Source organism: Daucus carota, chromosome 1 (genome assembly GCF_001625215.2).
Source record: "Daucus carota subsp. sativus chromosome 1, DH1 v3.0, whole genome shotgun sequence".
NCBI classification, from domain to species: Eukaryota; Viridiplantae; Streptophyta; class Magnoliopsida; order Apiales; family Apiaceae; genus Daucus; species Daucus carota.
The window spans coordinates 34,669,431-34,694,314 of NC_030381.2; the positions used below are offsets into that span (position 1 = coordinate 34,669,431).

Sequence of the window (24,884 nt, forward strand, 5' to 3'; positions counted from 1 at the left end):
AAATGTCATTTTCTACAAATTATTTACAAAAATACGATTTGCAACTTCTGCAACCATTTGCTACAACATTTTGCAATAGTTGTAGATAGTTATAAATGAGAAATTTCATTTGCATACGACTTTCAATTTCTGCAACTTTGTTTTCAATATCAGTTTGCACACTAATAATTTGTGAGAAATTGATATTTTTTGATAAATATTCCAATAAATTATTCTAAAAAATAAATTTATTTTTTATGTCGATAATAAATTATGAAAATTTTGGAGATAGTCAAACAATCAACTTGTTAGGAAAAACCTCTCGTAAGTACCAGTATATACAAACAATGATCTTATAATTTCTTTTTTTTTCTTAATAAAATTTGAACGTCAAATTTTTATTTTTAAAAAAAAAGCTAAAAGAATATTATAAAACTATACTTTATTAGAGTTTCAAAATGCATATCGAAAATTAACGTAAAGAATCTATATATTGGACGAAAAGAATATAATTTTAGATATATTTTGTACTTTTATTTTATCATCACGTTAAGATCCCGACAATTGCTCGATGAAATTTGTTTCTAACAAGGCAATTTGCACAATCAAATCTAAGGCATATAAACTGAGCACAAGATAGTAAGCAAAGGATAATCATCTCAAGCAATCTCTTACATGCTCATGATAAAGTAATCAAATTAGGACAAGATTACATTCTAGCAACTACATTGAACATTTAATTGTCAGGAGATTATCACAACTCACAAGTGACACAAAATAAATTGCCCGTGCACAACCTTCCTCCTAGAGCATCACACACCAACACAATAGGTTCCTAAATCTTCTAATTCTCCCTAAATCTAATTCTTCCTGAGTGAACAAAAATCTCAGCTGGTGAATCAAGTTTATCACCCTTGAAGCAAACCAGCGTTGAACTAGAGCAGACATTTATCCAGTGTCACTGAATTTCAAGGGAGTGATCATATCAAGCCCTTTGATGACTCAATGTTACATATCCTGACGATTAAATATTCTGCAGTGCGCGGTCTATTGGTTCTTGGAAATATTGAAGAGATATAAAGACAGCTTCCTGGTTGAAAATTTTGCAAGCAAAACACCAACATAAGTGAATAATTAAGTAGCTTACAAGTTAAAACATATCATTGTGCATCTAGTCGATTGATTACCTCTGTTCGTATAGTTCTGCTTCCTTGATTCGGACAAACGTTCAAGTAAGAATGAAATACATCACTTGGTTTTTTACCCTGTAAGAAAACTTTTATACATGAATATCCCACTTATTTAATGAAAATTACTACCAGGCTTAAACCTGGCCATCCAAGGTCAATGTAAAATCTTGTGTCCTGTTACTCCGAACATTTCAAGTAAAACTGAGAAGCTCTCTTGCACCAGCTTAAAATGCAATGACCAACCATGGCATGTTAAATCATATGAAATGACTAATACACACCTTCATATTTTTGTCTTCTTCAAAACACTCTTCTAATCCAGCCAATCCACCAAACGCAATTAACAGATGCCTACATAATGTGACAGGAACGAAATAAACAAAAGCTGATGATTTGGGTTTCCGAATACATATAGATCTATGGCATTCTAAATACAATTAATCTGATAGATTATCGACAAAGTAAGGAGAGACTGCTTGTCAGAGCTCATTAATACTATAAATATTGTGTTGGGGCTTGTTAACAACTACAACAAAAATTTAGTCATAAATAACTCTGAAGCATCTATGCATTCAATGACCAATCATATGAACCAAATATCTTGTGTCCTCTTAGTTATCCAATCTTTTGGTTTGGTTTTTTCCTTGGTTTTGTATTTTAAAAAAAAAAAAACCTTTTCAATTGTTCTTGTCTTTAAATATGAAACAACAAATATATACAAAATCACAACCACTTCCTTGGGTTCGACCTTACTCACCACTACATACACATATATCTACAGTAGGAATATTTTTGGTGGTTTGGACACCCTTCAATACTAGTAACACGGCATAGACTTCTACACGGCATATGTTGACATCACCATTTTGTTAAGAATAACTGACAACAGCATTAAAGCACGGTTGTTCACATCATCAATAGTGGTAGAGTTATAAGACTATGGACCTCTACTACTATCAAGAGGCATGGCTTATACATGGTAAAAGATTGACCCACAAAAGATGGTACCTGAATGGAGGTAGAGTGAGCTCTGAAGATTTGAAAAACAGGCCATGCTCTGAGGTACCAATCAGATGATCATACCCACCCTAGACAATAAATTATAAAGTTTGTAAATAAATTCCCTTCCATATATGATTGGGAATAACTTACAGGTTAAAAAATTTAAACATGAAATTCGTGCATAACATAATATACCTGGTATGGACAGCTTTGGAATACCGAACTTATATTGGCAGCATATCTCACTTTATAACCCCAATATGCTCCTGCTTCTTCCCTAGGCTTTGAAGACGAAACAATCTGGCGTGGTTTATCTGAAACCAAAACATAAAGCCATTCACTTCATGAGTCACGCAAGAATGTATAATTCACACTTCCACTTAATTTTCCACAAGAAGATAGCAATTACAATTTTCTACAATGTTCTTGTACAGCATGTCATAAGATGTGAGCTATAGACACCCTTTTATGTACATTGTAGAGAGACAAAACAAAAGTCAACACACTAGACAATATTTTTTCCTTATTCTTATATAAATATTTACTGTTCGCTTATCGTTAGAGCATCTCCAATTGTAAAGAACCTTAGCTAAAATATCTAGGTGGTACGAGTTTTGGATAATCTGTAAAATTGCAGAACTCCAACACACAATCCCCCTCAGCAAAAAATTTATCCAACCACATTTCATTGGCTATATTTCTTAAACCAATATTCCCCTTATGTATAATTTTACCTAATCGTAATAGCTAACAAGGTTGGAGTAAATACTATTCCTCTTAGCTATTACCCTTGAGATGCTCTTATTCCACAATTGTAGCTTGTGAAGTTGCTTATCATGTACAATCAACATACTTACCACTGAAACCAGACTAACTTTACATAGAAAATGAATGAACTGAACAATAACAAAAATTATAATCACAAGGAATCTCTTAAAATCTGAAGTACCGTCCAGATGGCGATTTGTTCCCATTGCAACAGTAACCCTTGTACCAGGCTCAAGCACTTGATCAATAACAACATTCTGCAGATTATATGGTTGTTAGTAAAGATGCATTGGAAATAAGTCTTGATAAAAAGAACAGAGGGAGGAGATATCAGTGTAGTTAAAGGACGGAAGACTCTTTATGCAACAGTTACTTTAATTTTTTTAACACTGGGTGTATACAAGATCTTTTTATAATTAATGTCATATATCATATATATGCAACAGGATCCTGCCGATTCCCAATTCTTACAGATGAGCCAAAATGGAATATAAAACCATACCCTTGCTTCCACCAATTTCATTGAGCAATTGAGTATCAATAAACTCTTGTAATACTCGTAATGTATTAGAGATGAACATTATAAATTGATCATTATCGACTAAAACTCAGGATTTATTTGTGTCTACCAGTTTTCCGAGGAGATAGGTTTTGTTCCTATTTAGCCCTTTTATTTAACATGGTCCTACATCGCTAACATAAATTATCCAACCAACATGCTGCAAGCAGATTACTAGAAATATAAATCTCTAATGGTAGCTGCAAAGTGTTTTTATAGCAAGTTACTCGAATTTGGCTAAGAAAAAGATGTCTTCTTGCAAAGTCATTTGGTGGTTGACAGAATAAAATCTGATAATTTTATAAAGTGAGGAAAGCTCATTTGAAATATGACATCTGATACCTTATTCAATCCAACATCAGCAAGTGATTGCCTAGATTCTGCCGCTCGTTCCTTTAGTATGACACCTGTGAAAGTTTGTAAATGTATTAAAGGTTCTGCCAAAAAGAGAATATAACAGGTCTAAGATAAATCAAATGTGTAGTTCGGTAGGAAGCCTCATTCAAACACCTAACAAACCAGGGTCAGCATCCAATATTGCTCCTTCATGAGAAATTATGTTCTCTATGTAATAAAATATAGTTGAAAGCAGCTAAATCTCTTGTCGGAATTTGACACTCAGATTCTTGTAAAAAAACCGATAAACAAGAATCGAGAACACAGAAAATTATAATTTAGTAAATCAGTTAACTCAACATACTCCACAAGAGCAGAAAGATTACATTATTAACTCAACGTGAAGGAGTACACCTTTTGATCACATTAACAGATTCTGTTGTCTTATATACAAAAAAAGTGTTTCAGACACTTTCATATGAACAAATTATATGCTTGTAGTTTTATCATACAATTTTGGGAAAGAACAAAATTATCATCATCCTCATATTCATATAGGTCTAAAAATCTTCAAACAACAGTAATTATTAGTCAGAAGACATGCAGAGCAACGCTGTACAACACACACACTGCAGGGACATCAGATTCAGATGCTAATAATATAACCACACGTAAACATTTGAGTCCCGAAATGATAATATTGTTAATGATTACAAAATTTTTTAAAAAAGAATATAGATAAACATACCTTCACATACATGAATTGTTCAAATAGAATAATGATAAACATACCTTCACGATATGTACCCCATTCATGCTTGCGCAAATGATGTGGAGCATCAAGTGGCGGCAACAGTCCCTAATAAAAAATTATTTATCAGCAATATTGCAGTAAAAGACAACACACACAATGACAGCTTGCAATGCATCATATGCAGGTAATAAAATATTTGATTCACACCGCAAATCTTAAGCTGTTATGCCATGGGCAAAGAGTCCTCCTCAGATACTGGGGTGTCTCAAGATACATCAAGATCCTTATTAAAAAAGCTGAACCAGTTTCATTCTCATCTGAAGAATCTGGTAACACAAAACTGGAATCGCCTGAATCAACCTTATTGTCAAACACCACAATCTGCACAAACAATAAAACGCTTTGTTCCATCAAGAGATTATAATCAATATCAGCACTAATAGTACTACGAACCAAACAATTTAAATCATCTCTCATTTATTATACTAGACCCTTACTACGATAATTTCACCCTCATATAAAAAGCAAACTAATAAACATTCAATCTATTGGCTATTGCACCAACTCACAAAACAAAAATAAACAACTTGCAACGGAAAAAACACTAACGAAACCAAAAATTAAAAGCAAATACCTCTTCTATTCGGAAAATGGTGGCAGCCCGCGCAATTTGACCAGCCAACTGATGAAAAAACAGTATCAACATACAAAGCCATTACTTTTATCAATTTCAGCACAAAAAGATACGATTTTTACATTATTCTGCATATACATAAAAAAGAATCACATACAATTTCTCTAACAGACAAACAATCAAACACTTGAGGAACAATTAATGTGGGGACATACCCTGGTGGCAAGTTCGAGTGACTGAGCATTATGAATGATAGAGCCAGGCAAAGCTATGCTCACTGTAGGCTTCTCTTTTATTTGTGTACTCTTTTCATCTTCCTTGTGTTTCTTCTTTTTCTTCTTCTTCTTGTCATTTTTTTCGTCCGAGTTGCTGCCATTTACACAACTGGGTTCGTTTTCGAGTTGTTGGTGATGAGATTGTGGGTGTTCTTCTGAGTCGTCTCGCTTCTTCTTCTTTGCCATTTGTGAGGGTACTGCGTTTTGGAACGAGTTTAGAGAGGGTTTTGCGGCCCGGCTGGTGTTGAGACAAATTTGTAATCAGTTTGATGTTCGATGGATGACTATGTTTTCGGCTGTTAATGTTGGGTATTAATTGTTCTCAAGTCTCAACCCTTTTGCCCTTTTTTACTCGCGACTTTGCGATGTATTTTTAACTTCACCTGGTGAGTTTATAATTTATGAATTTTAATAAATTATATTTGATTTCGATTTTACGAAATCTAGATAAAATAATATAAAATTGATATAAAGTTTTCAAATTTTAAAATAGATTTTTCATAATAAAGCATAATCCTCCAAAGACTCATTATTTCAGTAATATTTTAAAAACTTAAAATATACCAAATCATCTCACAATTTTTTATTATTTTGTGAAGTACAAAAACAATTATCAACATTTAAATATTATCATATTTTAATGAATATAAATAATATCAGTAAAATATTATATGATTTTTAAGTTTAATTTAAAATTTTGATTGAATACCTTCATATTTTATGTTATAGTTTAAAATTTTATTTGAATATCTCAAGATTTCGAAACATTTTTTAAAATATAAGTTGAATACATCATAATCTTATAAATGAATATTTTTCTTAAAATTCCAATTGAATACACTCCTCAAAAAACCAATCTATGTTCATGTTACATGTCTTTAACACTAGGGGTTTACGCGCGGTTCGATTCGACGTGATTATTGATCGAAAATGAATTCAATTCGTATATGACGGTTATATGAAATATCCAACCACAATCATAGTGTAGTTACTGTTACCACACCAATTTCAACAACGAAATCGCGGTTTATGGTCAAAAACCTATGAATCAAATTTTCAAAAATAAATTAAAATCAAATCAAATTTCTTATAAAAATTAATAATATAATTTTATTACATTATATATCCCGAGTCAAGTTCAAATCACATATACGAATGAGTGTAGTTCAGACCATATGTATATACACACACATACAATATAGGGTAGCACATCACACTGAACACTCTAAAAAAAGAACAACAATGAACATTATCATATCACGTTGTTTTTGATAAAAAATGATTTTTTAAAATTATAATTTCATAAATTAACACCAATTAAACATAATATATCAAATTTAACATCCAAACTCATCCAAATTGTTAATATAAAATATTATAGAATTCAGAATACAATCCAAAATAGAATCATGTATATATATTTTGCACGATTAATACTATCACATAGAATCATGTTATTTTTAATTCATATCACACAGAATCACTTATAAGTTTTACGTGGTGTTTAGCTGCGGCTTTTAAATTTGGCTTTTGTATTTATAAGTTAGAACAACTTATTCGTAATATTTGTGTAAAAAGTCAAGAAATACTTATAAAAAGTTGAAAATCTTAACTTTTGTTTCATGATTTCTACTTCTTTATCAAACACATTAATCATTTATAATAAGTCTTAACTTGATTCTAATTTTTATTTCACTTCTAAACTTTAGGCAAAAAACACTTATTTTAAATTCATCCAAACGGCCCTTAATTTACTTCCCATTTATACTTTACTTCTTTACTTTGCCGGAAGAATTTCTTTTAAGTTACCCAAACTACTCCGGTCATTCGTCCAAAAGAATAAAATAAATAATATTAGGCACTGATGGGTTTTATAGAAGCACCACACGTACACTCAATAGTCAATCCTACTAGTATTATCTGCGATAATGGGCCTGATGATCAGAGCTCTTCTTCTGAGTTTTTCTGTCGGGTCTTCTTCTGAGTTTTAAAGTGGCTTAACTTATTACTTTACCCAAGTGCAGGCCGATAAGAAGAGAAATGTGGTGTGAGCCCATGTTCGAATGGAATTTTTTTCCCAGTTGGACTCATGAAAATGTAAAACAAACAACAACATCATTAATAATTTCCAAAAGTTTAAAGTTCTTGAATATTTGAAATATAATCAAACAAACACTTAGGTAATATTTGATTGGATTTATGGCCACTACCTATTATAATTATTCATAATTTATGCTCATTTAACTAAATAGACCATCATTAATCCTGCAAAATTCTTAGATATAAATTTAGGTGACATGTCAAAAGCAAAAATTGTTGGTAATATGTATAGATTTTATCACTCCAAATATACAGAACCCTTCTCAACAATCATAGTCAACCTCTTCTTTTCCGAAAGGAATCATAATCAACCTCTTGATGTTGGTTCTAAAAACTTGGGATAAGATTTCAAATCATATTAAAATATATATTTTTATTACTAACAAATAAAATTTAATAAAATATAATTTTTAAAGCATAACCAGTAAATATAGTAATACCATCGATGCAAAATATTTTACGCAAATTTTACATAATATTTTACAAATTTAATTTAGCCCACTTTTCAGATTTTCTCAATAAAATGAATATAGTATAAACTCTTCTTTTGAATTTTGAATAGTCAAATACGGTATTAAAAAAATTGACAAATAATAAATACTTATATAAACAAATAAAACTTCTCTGACTTTGTGTATTGTTGTTGGTACGTTTCTATGCTTAAATATAAATAAATTATTTATAATTAATTATTTTTATTCTACTTATTTTATAAGTATCATAATTCGTTCCTATATAATCCCCACCGCATATTAGTTACTATCATTATTCTCTTTGTCTGTTGAAAATCGTGACCAAAGCATAAAATAAACCTCGAAGGTACGAATTTGTACCATATTTCGATTAATATATCGTTCCACTTGCGAAGCAGATGCTAAATACTTGTGAAATTATCTGTCATTAGGTAAAGATTATGAAAATGACAGACGATCTGAATTGTTGATGATCATGATAATTATGCTTGCCAGTTGAGATTCGATCTCCGAAATCTATGCAATGTCTACCTATAAAGTTAACCTCGGACCTCGATTGATGTGAGCAAGCATGTTGTTGGCCAGCTCAAATTCTTTTACGGGCTCGAGGCATAAACTTGTCTCTTCCAAGTACCTAGTCAAATTTAGGGCTCCATAGTACACTCCATTTGCATGCATATTTATGAGTATAATGTTCAGGAACGACTAGTTTAGACTGATAGACATTTGCATGTATTTTCGTGAGTACAAATGTTCATTCATTACATACTCGAAAGATTTTTTGTGGCAAGTGCCCAATTACTTGAAGGGATTTTATATGGTGTGCCAAAGGCACACAATAGTCCCTAACTCCAATAAAAATAGTTTTTTTTGATTGATGGATGAGTAATAAATGATAATGGTCCCCTGCATTCACATCACCTCCACCAATCAGAATAGGTCATTTTTATAGAATTTAGTGATTATTGTGTGCTCCTGGGCACACGTTAGAAAGACAGCTACTTGAAAGTATTTATTTGAATGAAAAGGGTTGATGGGCGGAGATTTTGTGCATGAGAACCATCGTTACTACCGTTTTGATTTAACTTAAAAAAATGTTTATTACTTTAAAATAAAAATTTATTTATAAGTGAAACGTAATTTTTAATTTATGCGTTTGGACAAAATTTTTTAGTGTTTATAATTTAGCGGGGATGAAAATTATTATCTTTTAAAGTATTTCTATATATTTTTGTAAAATCAAATTTTAGAAATAAAATTAAGTCACTGAAAAAATTGAAATTTCCACGATTCACAAGTCCGGAAATTAACTTCTAAATTCTTTACTACCGTTCTTTACGTGAACTGTACAAATAAACCGTTTCTGGTTTATTAAAAACTCAACCAAACACGTGTATTATTCATTAGTATTTGAAAGAGAGGACACCCTCAATGATCATGTTCACCAAATAAACGAGTTAAATAATTAATTGCTTTAATTTATAAATATTTTGAAAATTAAAATAAAGATAACGGTTTTTCTTACTATCCAACATGCATCTCCGTTGAATCTAACTAAAAGGATTATTGGGATAATTATCTAGTTGGTCACTGAAGTGGGCTTAATGTATCAAATTGGTCACTGAACTCAAAACGGTATACCGAAGTGGCCATAAATATCAAACAAGTACCTTGAAATACAAGTTCAAGCAGTAAAAATATTATTTATAAAGTTTTACGCATTATTTTTGAATGTTACCAAAACCAAGTAAAAGATTATTACTTCTAATATTTATGATAATATATTTAGATTTTATCAAGTTTATTTATTATTTATTTTTAATTAAAACAAAGAAAATAACTATATAATAAAATATAAATAATAAATAAACTTGATTAAATATAAATATATTATTTTAAATACTAAAAGTCATAACCTTTTAGTTGGTTGTGGTAACATTTAAAAATAATGTATAAAACTTTATATATAATATTTTTCCTACTTAAACTCATATTTCAAGGTACTTGTTTGATATTTATGATGACTTTAGTGACCATCTTGATATCGTTTTGAGTTGAGTGACTAACTTGATATATTAAGCCCACTTCAGTGACCAACTTGATAATTAACTCAAAGATTATTAGAGTCTGGTTACCGATATTCAAATGAAAATCCGCAAGTTAAATAGGAGTTCCTCACCGTAATTAAGGACAAGCTTAGACAAAACCAGTACTGATAAAAGAAAAAGAGGGCACTAACATGGTGGGCACAAAAGCAGGGACTACAAGTGTGGCTTTAAGCGGTAATATATAAATTTATTTGTCGAGGCTATGATCTGGATTCTCTTGTCATTTCTTAATCAAGACAGTCTCACAAACAATTATGCATAAACTAATTGCAAAATATCAGAAAGCCAACTTTAGGTCTTTACTCGAGGCCAAACAAACATGACGTCCTCTTCATTTTAATATTCACATATGGATTCTGATGCAAAACTTTCTTTCTCTCTGTCTCTGATGGTGGTGGGCGCGCGTACAATCTGATCCTCTGTTAGAGCTTACTCAATTATTAATTAAATAATGTTCCCTCCATCGCAATTTTTCTGTCTTGTTTGATTTTTTACGGTCAAGTTGACAAAACTTTGACTGAAATTTACATATATAAAATAATTAAAAAAAATTATAAAAATGTATTACTAGAATCTACATTAAAATGTATTTTTTTTCGATTTACAAGATCACGTAAGAATAATAAGTAATTATCCGTCAAGGTCAATTTGACCAAAAAAAGACAAACAAGAAAGATAAATTGGGACGGAGAATGTAATTAAAATAAAACAGCATCATCAAGTGCTAAAACAGATGGTCTACGATTCAAACTCTTTACTTTAACTTGTGTACACAAATAGTAAGCGTTAGCATATAAAATTTGATTATGTAATCAGTGTTATAGTCTTTTAGAATGTAAAGACCTAAAGAAGCTAGCTAGCTTTGTACTTGCAAATCGGAATAAACTTCCAGGCTTGCTTGTTCAGAGTCTCGAAGAGTCGCTAAGCCAGATTATGGACCACATTAACTGTAAACAACTCGACTAACTAAGGTCATTAAGAGACCTCGTTGCTTTATTCCTTTTAACCCTATAGTGTGGAGTTATAGTGTCAGTCCAACTACATTTGTAAGATTCGACTTGAGATGTCATAGCTGGTTGAGTGAAATAGACAGATGATTTGTACTTATTATATTTCAAAGATGGATGGAGGTACAGAATCAAATTGTAGGTTATATGGAATGTATCCATCATGAATGAACATAAACCAAGTGCAATCTTCGCTACTGGTTACTACTGCCTCATCCGCGCGCTATATATATGAGGATTGTGATTAACAGCTACGAGCATCTCCAAAGTTGGTTAGTAAAAATGGTCATTAAGTTTCAGATACCAGATTTTATAAAATATGCTGAATTTGTAAGATTGTATGTTGCATGGGACTCACTATAATAATTGGTTATATATTATTATTATTGTTAGGGTTATTATTTTATTATTATTTTCAATTTGTTATTAATAAAATATATTTATTTAATATGATAATTGATGATGCGGCATTTGACTACAGATATTTAAAGATTCGATAAATATAGTCAACATGTTAACATTAACATGTTGACTATAATTATATATAATTTTTTTGTATAATTGTAGGGGTGAAATTTATTACATAGACTTTTACTTCTAGAGGGTTGGAGATGTTATGATACTCTTTTGATTTCTTATTTTATTCAAATCCTGCAAATAATTAAAAATAAAGGTTTGACTTTGTTAAGTTAAAATTTATGAAAATTTATCTAAAATATTATTTTTTTCTCATATTTTTAAAGAAAACAGAATTTTCAATTAAAAAAACACTTGCAACTTAACTTTTTCTCGAAGAAAATGAAGTTATTTATGATTGCCTTGGATAGTAAATTATTAATTTTGGGTTCCATTCTATTATTTTTTATTTAAACAAATGTGTTAATTTAATAATGAAAAGTCATACGGCATCTACACCAATAAAACAGTAAAGTACTAAAGTGCAATCGTCTATTTTCATAAATAGACTGTTAAACGATATTTTGAACAAAATGCATATACAAATACAAACACCCGCTTCATTCATGAATTTTCGTTGAATTACTGGTACCTTCTTCATCATACCCTAATAGAACTATCGTCTGAGCTATCGACCAGAACTGCGATTTCATACAAATTTTCATTACAAAATCAAAACCCCGCTTACGATTAAGAACCGAAAAACAAAACTCTCACAAGGGAGAGAAAACAATCTTAGATGGAATCACAGAAATAAGAAAATTCCGACTGAAAATCCACCCGCTTGAAATAGAGAAGAAAGACATCGAAATCTCCGATGGTTATAAATTTAAGTATTCTCCTGAGAATAAATCCCAAGCAGAACTACCAAAATAAGAGAAATCGGACTAAGACCCACCCGCTTGGATGAGAGACACCGGAATCTTCGATAATTTTATATCTTAAGTTTTCGAGAAGAAATATTATTCGAAAACTAAGAATAGAACAAAGTAATTAATTGATTCGGGGCTTTCCACCAGTGAAAACCGATGGAAGGCCCAAGTGGTTACTTTAAGAGAGAGGGTAGAGGGAATTAGGGTTTTTCTTTTCCATTCTATTATTTTTCAAAAAATTAGAAAACAAGATGTTCTTCGTATATGTATACCAGTTAGATTACCTGTCGGTCTGGCTTGAAAAATCAACTTTGTGTGCAATTAGGTGACAATATTATGGCATAAATAAAAAATTCATATTATGATATCGTAAAAAATCATGAGTATCAAATACGATGCATTTATAATATACTGTGGATAAGGGGAAGATACTCCAATCTTATCAAAACAGAGTTTCTGGGAAGGATAGAGATAGGGGTGGCAACTAGGCAAGAGAGGTACGAAGAAGCTGTTACACCATTACAATATGTTGAATTGTTTGCATGTACATTCATGAGCATACAGTTGTTGTGCCGATTATTATTGTTGGCGCCATGATTTTTTGACTTTGCTGTTTGACTTACAGATTACTAGTCAAGAGGGGGAGCTAAATCAACGACGAAGATTTTCAAATACAGCTGATAAACATGGACGACTCAAATGCCAAATCGGTCGGTGTTTCAACGGGACCTTAAATCTTGCAACCGACTTTTGAAAGTCAGCTTGATGAGCTCCTATATTGGTTAAAGCAAAAATAGATACAAATAGAGATGTACACATGCATCAAATTCGTAATATTTGAAAATATAGCTAGACTAGAAACGTCAAATCTTATAAATATAGCTAGACTAGAAACTTTTATTGTAAATTGAAAAAAATGCGAAAATTTCGCGTCTAATAAATTTCTAATAATTCTTAGAATTTAAGAACATTTGCCCTCAAATTTTTAAAAACATTTAAATATTTCTAACTTATTATTATCAAAAATCCACTTTCTTCTAATTTTATTTGCTTTTTTTAATTTTATTTCAATTTTTTTCTCAAATAATAATAAAATACAAACATAAACATTCGTATATTAACTTGCTTGGAAAAAATGTTCAAGACCATGTTGGGATGCCCCAGCTTAGCAGAAGTATTTGCGATTATTGTATTATGAGAAATGGGAGATTCGGTCGACATTCGTCCCACTAACCACCAAAGATTATTTGAACAAATAAACGAAAATCAATCTTAATTTATTGTTTTAAGTCAAAGGAAAAAGATTATTAGAATGAATTAGTATCGTGTAATTATGTCAATGCTTTGACAAACATAATCACCGGTAGTCTGTTGACGTAATGAAATGATTTACGTAAATATCACCCACCCCTTTTCTAAATATATTATAAAAATTATAATGTTATTTCATTCAATTTTATTAGTTCGAACCAAACAGTTTCTTAGTATTAATCTATTCTATTTTTTCCTCCCTCAAATACAAATAGGTGTTTTATCATAAATACTATCCTCGTAAAGGGTTTATATATCCTTTCAAATAATAATGTTCGTCCCATAAAATTGGACACCTATAAAATAAATTTCGGTCGCTACGATACTCCCTCCGTCCCCTTTTACTTGTCCCTTTTGAAAAAATAACGCATCTTAAGAAAATGTTAGGTGGATATCTTGTTTTCATACATATCCCTGATAAATGTAATGAATTTAGATGGAGTTGTATATATATATATATCCTAGTCAAACATTGGAAGTTGTTACATTTTGAAAAAACATACAAAAAGTTGCTTTGAAAAGAGAAGTGGACAAGTAATTTGGGACAAAAAAAAATTTCAAAAGGGACATGTAAAAGGGGACGGAGGGAGTATACTTAAGCAAGTTTTATGCTAAGACTTGGATAGAAATTAATGAACAGTTAACCATAAACTTCACCTTATCCATATTTTCTAGAAGGAGAATTTAAATATTTAAAGACATAAAAGAATATTATTGGCGACGTAATCAACAAAGTTGACATGCAGAGTAGAGTAGGAGACCACTTCTTCAATCCAATTATAAAAAAATTTCTTCCGTGGCCTAACTCAGCGAACATGGCAACCATTTTCAACAAGTGAAAGTCTGATCAAGTCCCAAAGAGTCACTCTAATCAGCGACTGTGTCATGAGCTACTTTAATTAGCATTTATTAATCACTTTTAGGGTTGCTCTTGTACTGATTAATCACATGGCTTAACCTATACATCTACCGTCATCAATTTTGTAAACCAAGATTCTTTTCATAAAATGCTTTTTCAGATTTAACAAATCTAATAATGAATTCATAAAAAGATTATTCAATACGATACTAATTTCAACTAAAAAGAATATAGTTAAGAAAAGATTTGAGAGTTCAAATTTCTTATATCACTAGTAATCTCAAATATATATGGGTCACTTGTGCATGGTTAAAAAATTTCCAAAGTTTACCGGATCAAAATGTTGAGCCTGCTAAGCGAGCCTAACTACATCCAAAAGCCCTAATGGTATTGAAGTTGTTCCGACCGACTTATATTCTAATTTTCTGTCCCACCCACAATCGATGTGGGACAACTCCTAACACAAAAAGCAGCATCTGAAGAGTGGATAAGTTCAATTTTGGTGATCTAACGTCTTTAAAACTAACAAATAGAAAATACTGAATAAGTGAATTGTATTACAGTAGACTAATTAGTGGTTAAAAAGTCCATACTTAGGGATTTGTAGGTTAACATTACCAACCCGACAAACATCTAAAGGTTTTGTTTAGTGGAAGATGATTTCATCACTTTTACCTTGTTAAAGCATTTTAAAGTAGTACACCCATTATTATAATCATGTAAAGACCCTTTAGCAAACTGCGTAAGCATTGTCTCAGGTTGTTCCATTATTTAATTGTGGTTTGTGCTTAAGCCTAAGTAAAGTATTATTAATATTAACAACAAGTTAATTTGTTGGTTTGTGCTGAAACCTGAGTATTATGGAGTGATTAATACCAACAACAGATTAATGCTGTTAACATGTAAACCAGCAACAGTGAAACTAATTGCCTTGTGACCAAGCAAACATATTACTCATGTATTGCTTCTTTTCATTTGGCTGGGGAAGTAAAAAAGTAGTACAAAGTAAAAAAAGGGTAAATATCCTTCTGTATCTTCATATATGGAATTCCCAACTAAGACCAACTAGTTAGCAACTTTTCCTGCTTCTTGAAATTCAAAGTAGTCTGTTAATATAAGGTGTTGCTTGACTCGACTTGAAAACCCGACTTTTGATTTATAAATCGGAATAACAGGTTTCTCACAAGTCTGCCTACTCAATCATATTTATGATGTCACTTTATAAATTTAAGGTCTTTCCAGTGTATGCACTTTTTATTTAGGTAGAAAATTTAAATTGATGGAGATTTTATGAAGGTAAGGACTATCATTATTAGTGAAATTGGAGTCGATGATTAATATCTGCCACCTAATCAAAAAAATTGTTGATAGTGTGTATCCATAAACATACAAGAAAATTAAATTTAAGGTGTTTTTTCAATTCATGTACCGTTTTAGAAAAACCTATTTAGCAAAAATCGATATTTAGCTATTTTTGTTGCTACACAGAAGCTAGCTGACAGTAGATACTCTGATTAGCCTTCCAGGAATAGGAATATACTTCTTTCTTGGGTTGATATTTTTCTTTTCCCACATCATACATATAACTACAAGTTACCAGTTCCGACCAAAAATATCTGTAATTAATAGAAAAAACTGTTTCCTGAAAAAGAGAATAATAATGTTGACTCAAATATAAAGACACAAATAGAAGTAATCTCCAAGTTATAAATCACCATACGTCAGTCTCACCCAAACAGGCTAGCATCTAACTAATTTCTAGATAAATATAGAAAAACAAAATATATCCTTAATATTCCTAAAAATAAAATGAGATGGTTGTAACAGAGCAACTACGTGTACTCATATATTTATTTATTTATTTTCTCTTATTTTGGGCAGCATGTGGTAGATAAATAGTTGTATAATTCAAGTGGTGTAAAAAGCTTCTTCCGATCCCCCCACTCCTTTCCACTTTTTGGGCACTACAAATTCACATCCTCCCCCTCGCTTATCCCTCATACTCAGCCTCTTCTTTCCTTTCTCTTCGACTCGTATTCTGCTCGAAAACAAACACAAATAGCTTCGTATAATTATTTTTGTTAGCTATGTCGACTATAGTGTATCAAGGCTTCTTCGAGCCTCAGCCCGCTGAGACCACAACTCTGAGGCTCAAGCTGGCCGCACCGAAACCTATCGATTTCGAAAATAATAGTGACAGAGAAAACCGAGTGACGGAAAAATCGAATTCGGGTGGTTGGAATTTTCTTCAATCTCTCTCGAATTCTAGTGTAAACAAGTCATTGGATAGTGAAAGCTTCTATCCAGCTCTCAGGCTTAGCCAAAAGAGCTTAGAATTATGTACCGAAAATCTGGGAAGTGAGACGGGGAGTGATGACGCGGGTGATATCGACATTCTGTCGTTCAATTCAACCGAGGCGAGGTGCGCGAAATTAACGACAACGACGACGACAACGACAACGAGGAAAGTGCAAGGACACGTTAAGAGGAGTTTTCCGCCTCCGTTAACAACTATAAGAGGCTCGAATTCTATTCAAGTGAGGCCTCATCGAGAAGACGGGAGGCTAATCATTGAAGCAGTGGAGGCGCCGTGTAATCGTACTTGTTTCGAAGCTGAACGAAGCAATGGTAGGTTACAGCTCAAGTTTCTAAAGAATTGCGAGTTCTTCTATGACCAAAAAATGAGCTCAGGCGAAGAGGAATATAACAACATTGGTGATGACACGAACGATACAGAGAATTTTCTCGAAGATGATGAATTCGAGAAAAATGATGCGGACGACATGGATGATGAAGTGAAATTCGGTGGGTACGTGAAAAAGGACATGGATGGAAATAGAAAAGATGCGGAGGTTGAAATGGGAAAAGAGAAATATCTGAGGCATAATAGAAGATGCAACGAAAGTGGACATGGAAATAATAATAAAGGATTGTGTTATAGGGAGGCTTTCTGGGTGGCTACTTAAGTTATGAATAGGAAAGTTCTAAATTGTTGTGTCTATTTGATCTACATTTTGATTATTGAAAAATTTATTGCTTTGCCCCTACTCGTTTTCATTGGGACATGATTGTGGTCGGTTAGTTATTACAGTTACAGTACATGCATCAAAATGGGCCTCTTGCTTTCCGTTTATGGGGGGAACAAGTTCCCGTATAAGCCTTTTTATCCCTGCGGCTGCGGAGTATCCGTAGAGTAGTACTAACCAAGTTTATTCACGCACACTCATAAAACCGAAAGTACCACCGCATCTAAGGATATTTCTGATGTGTGTTCGAGAGCACACACATAAACATTCAATTTGATGAGTTTGATAAATTTTTATTGATGAAATTGGTGTGAATGCATGATTTCATCCATATTTATGTTTAGATGGTCAATAAAAATACATCAAATTCATTGAAATTAGATTCTCTCTAACATGGAGAAAAATTGATAATTAAATATGGACTTATTTGTGAAAGGCTTTTTTCCCGACATCTGATTTATCAGTCGGTATTAGTTTATTTGTGTTCGCATAAAAAATTTATAAGTCAATTTTTGATTGGTGATTGAGAATATGAGAATTTAAAATTCTAATATTTTTATTGATTTTTTTCAAATTTAATTTTATGAAAATGTATAGTTACATTTTAAGAAATAATTTTTTTATTATTTTAATAATTTTAATATTTGATTAATCATAATAATAAATATTAAGTAGATCATCCAAATATACAAATTAAAACAATAATTTTTACTTATGCTTTTTATAAATAATAAATACTTTTTATTTAACCTAAGTCAAATATCTGTCACCGGTGTTCATGAGAGAGTATGAAATTTGTATAAATTAGGAAAAAAAGTGGGTGATTTTAGTGTACAAAAGGGAGATAGTGACGTAATGGTAGTGTAAAAATGGAAGAAAAGTGTGAAACCCATTATTTATTTTCGGTAAGTTTTATGTAAAAAATTGGATTAGAACTCTCAAAAAAGAATCGATAAAAAAATGGTTGGGACAGAAGAGTATTGATAAACGTGAAGAAGAATGTTTTATCACACCTAACACGGATGTGATTTAATTCAATTAATATTAATGATCTAATTTTGGAAAAAACTTTGATATATTTTCTTGGCCTTCCGTTTCAAATTTATCTAACAAATTTATTAATTATAGTCATGAATTTATTCTCGGACGTGAAGCTTTCTCCTGCGATAAGTTGGAACAATGGAGCGGCTATGTCTGCTACTTGAGTTTGTCTGCAGTTGACGGTACTTGGTTCTAAATGTCCAATCCATCTTAACATTATGTTTGCCACTGCTCTGTTTTAATTCCAAAAGTACATAATCAACTTTAGAAAATTCAAACATTTCGGTAATTCTCTTGCGTCTCATGTCTCTCAATCACGTGGTACATCTTCTTTGTATCTCTATTACGTTCTCGCCTCTTTCATTAATTCGCACACATTTTTTGCTGATTAATGCATCAGGTCTCAAGATACATTTTATGCTTATAATTCGTAAAAGGATAGAATGAGCTTTCCTTTACATTATATGCACGTAAAAAGCATGTGTTGCAACCGAAGAATCGGGAGCTTATATTTTAAACTAGTTTCTTATACAAAAGGTTCGAAAGAGATCATAATCTCAAGAGTACGTTTTAATTTGATCTACGCATCTCGTGAAAGGAGCGAAAGACCGAAAACGGTCGGTAAGGCTTTATGCCTGCACTAGTAAAAATATTGCTACATTTTATGCTAGATAACAAGTCGCGAGCATCATACTAGAAATTTGAACTCGTGGATGGATATAAATAAAGAAAAATATTAGAGATATCGAATTGAATACAAAAATGAGTATAAAATAACCCATGTCAAGTGTTTAGCGGTTATAACTTAAACAATAATATTGGATTCTTTACAAGATATATATTATATAAATTTTCATGATCAAATCATTTGAAGTTACCTCATTAACAGTGTATCGCCATTTTTTAACTAATTTTGGACTCAATTTGATATGTATAATCTTATTATATAGATAATTTATAGAATCACGTATTTAATAAAAGAAATGGAACAGAAGACCAGCTAGGAAAAGAGCTGCAATGAAAGCGATGTTTTTGGTTTGCTAGTTGAACCATTATGGAGTGATGTAAACTGGGGATGAGGAATTAATAATGTTAATCGGCTCAACTTTATTTGTTTCTTATTCGCTTATTATATTCGGAAAATCGAAATATCACAGCCAATATCGTTTTTACAGAAGAAGATTTTTGATTAGAATTTTTTCATATTGATACCGAGAGTCGAGAGATCTCCGAATCCGACATTTGCGAGTGCTTACTTTCTTATCCATGTAAAATTTGAAAGAGGGAACACAAAAGCGGTCGACGGGAGGGACAGAGTGGTGAGAAAGAAGATTATGGGGTTGTTTGGGTGAACTTAAAATAAGTGCTTCTTATTTAAAATAAAAAAAAGTGAAGTAAAAGTTAGAAGTTAATTAAATAAAATGTTTGGGAAAAAAGTAGAAGTAATGAAAAAAACTAAGAATCCTAATTTTTTATAAATGCTTCGTTATTTTTTACACAAACGATATGAATAAGTGTTTCTAACTTAAAACTCCCGGAGCGGGGCTTAAAAGCCCCACCCAAACACCCACTATGCGATGAAACAAGCAGCAGCCAGTTGAGATTTGGAGGGAAGTGTCCGTACAAGTTAGAGAAATGGGACCGGAGGATCTCTGTATACAAAGATTATGTTGATGTAGTGTAGCATCAAAGTTTTTGTCACCATATTGCTTTCTCCACTCAAATGTTACCACAAAACTCGATATTTATTTAGGGAAAATTAATTCTAACGTCCTTGAACTATTGACGTTTTTTTTTCTGGGTCCCTGTACTATAACTAAAACTGGTTAAGTAATTTAACTTTTGAATTTTTCCTATCAAAGTCCTTCCGTTATATTTTTGCAGACGTCCGTTATGTTTTGCTGATGTGGAAAGCTAAAAAATAAAACAAAAAAACGTTAATGCTGTGTAAGCATCCTACATGGACGAGAGTCACAAGATTAGCACGTGATTTTGGCACCCCGCTGCTATATATACACAGTTTATGTATAAAACATGAAATTAGGGTTTAAAGTCAATATTGGGGGTTTGTTGTTTACAGATCAGTTGTGGCTTTCATTGCCCGATGTGGACATCTTACAAGCTGTATAGCAGAGGAAGGATCCGAATTGGATGCCAAATAAGTGGATTAGAAGCTTTGGAGAAACTGAAGATTAGTAGTATGGAGATGAAGATTAGTACTATGGAGATGAAGTTGAAGAACAAAGGAACTGGAATTTTTTTCTAGAGTTGTAATCAAGTTGTGTTGCTTGTTCTAGTTGTAATCTTCATTTGTGATTTAAAGTTTATTGTAATCAGAATTTGTGAATTAAAATGATTGCATTTTTTTTATCTTAATTGGCTAAGATTTGTGAAGTTTATTGCAATCTTTTTATTTTGTTGATGAAACAGAGGTGATTAGATTTGTGTCGATTTGTTAAGTACCGCTAATAATGACAACTAAAATTGATAGAAAATGCAATTCATAGTCGAAAGAAATACATTGTCAACTGCAATACATTGTCAAAAGCAGTGTTACAAAATAGATGTTGCAATAACTGGAATACATTTACATGTCAGACACCCTAACAACACCATTCGGGGTGGACATATAAAGTTGTCCATCCTGTGAACTGATAAACACTCCTGAACCAGGTGGAGGCAAAGGAGGTGGAGGTGGTAGAACTTTAGTGTTGTCAATCTTTGGTGGTCTCCCCCTCTTTCTCTTTGCTTGTCCATCTGGTGCATTCTGTCCATCTGGTGCACTCTGGCCACTTGGTCCACTTGGTGCATTCTTCTTTTTTTGACTTGTTGCCTTCTTCTTTCTCTACACAATTAACAAAAAGTTAGAGTTTGTTATTTCTTAACTGATTAGAGCTTGAATATTACACTTACATTTCTAGCAGCTTCTGCCTTTAGTGCTTCACTATGAGCCTTCCTCCTTTCAGCTGCTGCAGATTGCTTCTCTGCAATTTCTTCTGCAGTTGCTTTACAAGTGGATTTGTTATGTCCTGGTGTCAAGCACAGACTACATCTCATCTCAATACCTTTTTTACCTATCTTTCCTCTAGCACCCTCTTCACCTTGCTCCCTTCTTCTTGCTTTCTTTGGCCTACCAGGCATTCGCCTTGCTTTTGGAGGGATAATATCTGGTAGTCCAGTGTGTGGCCAATATAATACCCCTCTTTTGTTCAACTGCATAGTCAATAATTGCATTCCTTAGATCTACCACATTAGAAAATATCAAACCAACCTCAAAGTTTATGTATTTCATAGGAGTATTAGGATTAAAGGTATTAGAAATCTCCTTCATCTTATGCCTCTTCTTTTTAACAGAGCCAACCTCATCATTTTCACTAGAATCAGTAGAATCACTATCCAGCAATTTCAGTGAATCACTCTCATACTCACTCTCCCAATCTGCATTTTGAGTGCTTTCTTCGTTCTTATTTTCAGCATCAACCACCTCCACATTCTGCTTTCTTCTTCTTTTCTTTTTCTTATTCTCTTTGCTTACCAGATCCTTCAAAGGGATGTCCAATTCATCATCTTTTGCAGGGTTCATCTTTGACTCATATACCTCTTTTTTCTTCAGTTTTATCTCTTCAAATTCCTCATCAATATCACTGTCATTACCAATATCACTCTCATGATAATCACTATCCTCACCACTGTCACTATCCTCACCAATGTCACTCTCACCACCCACATCTCCCTCTTCCCTCTCAGAACTCTCATGGTCTCTATCACCTTCTTTACCACTCTCCTTATCTCCATCATTATCGAAACAATTTTTTTCAGCCTCACCAGTTTCATGTGCATGATCAACTATAATTTTAATTTCTCCAATGGCAAAAGCATGGAAAAACATTTGATCAAAAATCTCATCATTCCAGAGTAGCTTACAACCCCTTTCATCAAAAGACCCTTTGTACCAATATAATTTAAAATTTTTATATCCTAAATCATGCTTTACATAATCTTCAAACATGGAATTAGAGATAGTTTCCAGACATTGATTATTAATGTACTCAATTTTACCTCCTTCGTAGTGCTTTGTTCCGCTCTTTTCTGTGAATTCACCCCCATGATGAATCTCAATCTTCACCCCAGGATTCATCTGCGTAATGAGCAAAACATACAAGAGATGATGATATTAGTAATGTATTGACTTAATCGGACCTATAATTGATATATAATACGAATCTTAACACTAATTGATGAAATACCTCGGATTACTGTTGAGTTGTGCTTCAATGGCGCTCAAGAACCCTAACCCCCAATTTCTATTCTCAGTCGATATACGTTGGTTTTGATTTTGTCTTTTATATTTTTTACTTAATCAATTTAATTAAGTTAAGATGTCCATGTAGGCTGCTTACACAGCATTAACGTTTTTTTGTTTTATTTTTTAGCTTTCCACATCAGCAAAACATAACGGACGTCTGCAAAAATATAACGGAAGGACTTTGATAGGAAAAATTCAAAAGTTAAATTACTTAACCAGTTTTAGTTATAGTACAGGGACCCAGAAAAAAAAACGTCAATAGTTCAAGGACGTTAGAATTAATTTTCCCTATTTATTTATTAAGGCCTAGAATCAAGACATGCATTACTGACCTGGACAAAACACAGGGGGAGCTAGCTAGCCTAGCAAGGCGATGGTATCATGCATTATTAATTCTAGTTCAAGTTGGGAGGGAGACCAACCTATCTGCGATCTATTAGTCGGACTATGAGGACGTTTGGCTCAGTTTAAAATAAAAAAGTGGAGTAAAAGTAATAAACAGAAGTAAAAATTTTAAATTGTTAAATGTTCGGTTACTTTTGAACTTATAAAATTTATTTAGTGAATAGGTGAGAAGCGATAAGAAGTTAGAACTTCTAACTTCTCCATTTCCACTTCTGAAATCCAATATAAGCTTCTTGTTTTTTTTCCCTAAACAGGGGTGCAACTTCTCAATCCGGCTTCTGTTAAAAAAGCCCTGCCCCTATATTAATATATTAGGAGTTTGGTGATCTATTTGTTAATATTTTGAATTTTTTGATAAATTGATTCTCAATTTAATATTAGAATTTCGTCTTTCTTAGAAAAAACTCGATTTTTAGATAGACTCATTTTCAATTGATTGAATTTCGATCCATACCTGAATATAACAACTTCACCTCATTTGGCAAATTCTGCCAGCCAAAATGAACTTCCAAATTTTATTTTACTTCTAGTAAATTCATACAAGCAGCAGCCACTAGAATAATATATAAATAATTGGGAGATCAGGCTCATAATCAAGACTTTTCAATATATAATTTTTAATTTTTGAAAATCACTCGGAACTTCTATCCCTGCTTCTAAGTTATATATGTTACATTTAAGCATGAAACGGATTTAAATAGTGCAAGGACAATATAAGAATTAATCAAAATTTTATGGAATAATTAGCTAAATAATTGTAGATTTGATAAATTTGATGAATTATAGAAGATTAATCACCATTTTTTAGGATCACAAAACATTTTTTTTCATCATCGACCAACAAAAAGATGAGTACTTATCCACATGCTGACATGCTATATAAGTAGCAATCAGCAAATACACTCACACGGTCCTCTTCTCTTTTCCGTGACGAGGGTTCACGATTTTTAAAGCGAGCAATTCCGTTGATTCTTTATGATCATGATGCATTAAAAAGACCATTCTTCCTAATTAAGCAATCAAAAGGTATGACGTAATTATTAATATATGCGGAGGCTCTAATTCTCATCCACATTTCAATTAAACACTAATTAACTTTACGAAAAGACCAAACGTTGCTGCTTTTCCCTGGTCACTTTTCTCGTATATACACATATATATGCCATGGCTGTGTTTGGTCCTCTATAACTTTGCATGCAAATTGGTGTTTCAGGATTGGCATTCTTCAATTCAAAGCACTTTCGAACAACTTTGTGCTCCACAAAGGACAGGACAATGAGCTGCCATTTTTCTTTTAATCGAAATTTAATCGCCACCAATATTAATAATGGACTTGCGGCTTACGTAGTTAACTTTGAACCCCATTGGTTATAGAGTTCGGTCAGCAATACAAACATGCATATATTACATCGAAGACTGTGGG

The 24,884-nt window shown here is 32.2% G+C and overlaps 3 protein-coding genes across 3 annotated transcripts; 1 reads left to right on the top strand and 2 right to left on the bottom strand.

Annotated features, from left to right (window-relative positions):
- Nucleotides 1-616: 616 nt before the first annotated feature.
- Nucleotides 617-5,816, bottom strand: LOC108226042 (uncharacterized). The gene is made up of 11 exons (XM_017401000.2): nt 5,438-5,816; nt 5,223-5,270; nt 4,796-4,969; nt 4,627-4,693; nt 3,841-3,905; nt 3,121-3,196; nt 2,367-2,485; nt 2,178-2,257; nt 1,451-1,520; nt 1,167-1,244; nt 617-1,069 (listed from the first exon to the last, which is right to left on the bottom strand). Exons 1-11 carry the CDS (start codon nt 5,681-5,683, stop codon nt 1,004-1,006), a joined length of 1,089 nt encoding a protein of 362 aa, XP_017256489.1. The 5' UTR covers nt 5,684-5,816; the 3' UTR covers nt 617-1,003.
- Nucleotides 5,817-16,770: 10,954 nt separating this feature from the next.
- On the top strand, nt 16,771-17,649 carry LOC108226249 (protein FANTASTIC FOUR 3). The gene has a single exon (XM_017401198.2). It carries the CDS (start codon nt 16,771-16,773, stop codon nt 17,647-17,649), a length of 879 nt encoding a protein of 292 aa, XP_017256687.1.
- Nucleotides 17,650-21,337: 3,688 nt separating this feature from the next.
- LOC108221536 (uncharacterized) lies at nt 21,338-23,085 on the bottom strand. Its single transcript, XM_017395411.2, has 4 exons — nt 22,998-23,085; nt 22,022-22,888; nt 21,664-21,963; nt 21,338-21,595 (listed from the first exon to the last, which is right to left on the bottom strand). The coding sequence occupies exons 2-4, from the start codon at nt 22,886-22,888 to the stop codon at nt 21,338-21,340; spliced, it is 1,425 nt and encodes a 474-aa protein (XP_017250900.2). The 5' UTR covers nt 22,998-23,085.
- Between the last annotated feature and the right edge of the window lie 1,799 nt (nt 23,086-24,884).

What these genes read in the sequence shown, in the direction of transcription:
- LOC108226042 (XM_017401000.2), bottom strand. Translation starts at nt 5,683, where the DNA reads ATGGCAAAGAAGAAGAAGCGAGACGACTCAGAAGAACACCCACAATCT. An exon ending in AAGAAGACAAAAATATGAAG is followed by an intron (nt 1,245 to 1,450) that starts GTGTGTATTAGT and finishes GTTTTCTTACAG; the next exon opens with GGTAAAAAACCAAGTGATGT. An exon ending in GCAGAACTATACGAACAGAG is followed by an intron (nt 1,070 to 1,166) that starts GTAATCAATCGA and finishes ATTTTCAACCAG; the next exon opens with GAAGCTGTCTTTATATCTCT.
- LOC108226249 (XM_017401198.2), top strand. Translation starts at nt 16,771, where the DNA reads ATGTCGACTATAGTGTATCAAGGCTTCTTCGAGCCTCAGCCCGCTGAG.
- LOC108221536 (XM_017395411.2), bottom strand. Translation starts at nt 22,888, where the DNA reads ATGAATCCTGGGGTGAAGATTGAGATTCATCATGGGGGTGAATTCACA. An exon ending in TGAAATACATAAACTTTGAG is followed by an intron (nt 21,964 to 22,021) that starts GTTGGTTTGATA and finishes TTGACTATGCAG; the next exon opens with TTGAACAAAAGAGGGGTATT. An exon ending in AGGCAGAAGCTGCTAGAAAT is followed by an intron (nt 21,596 to 21,663) that starts GTAAGTGTAATA and finishes TTAATTGTGTAG; the next exon opens with AGAAAGAAGAAGGCAACAAG.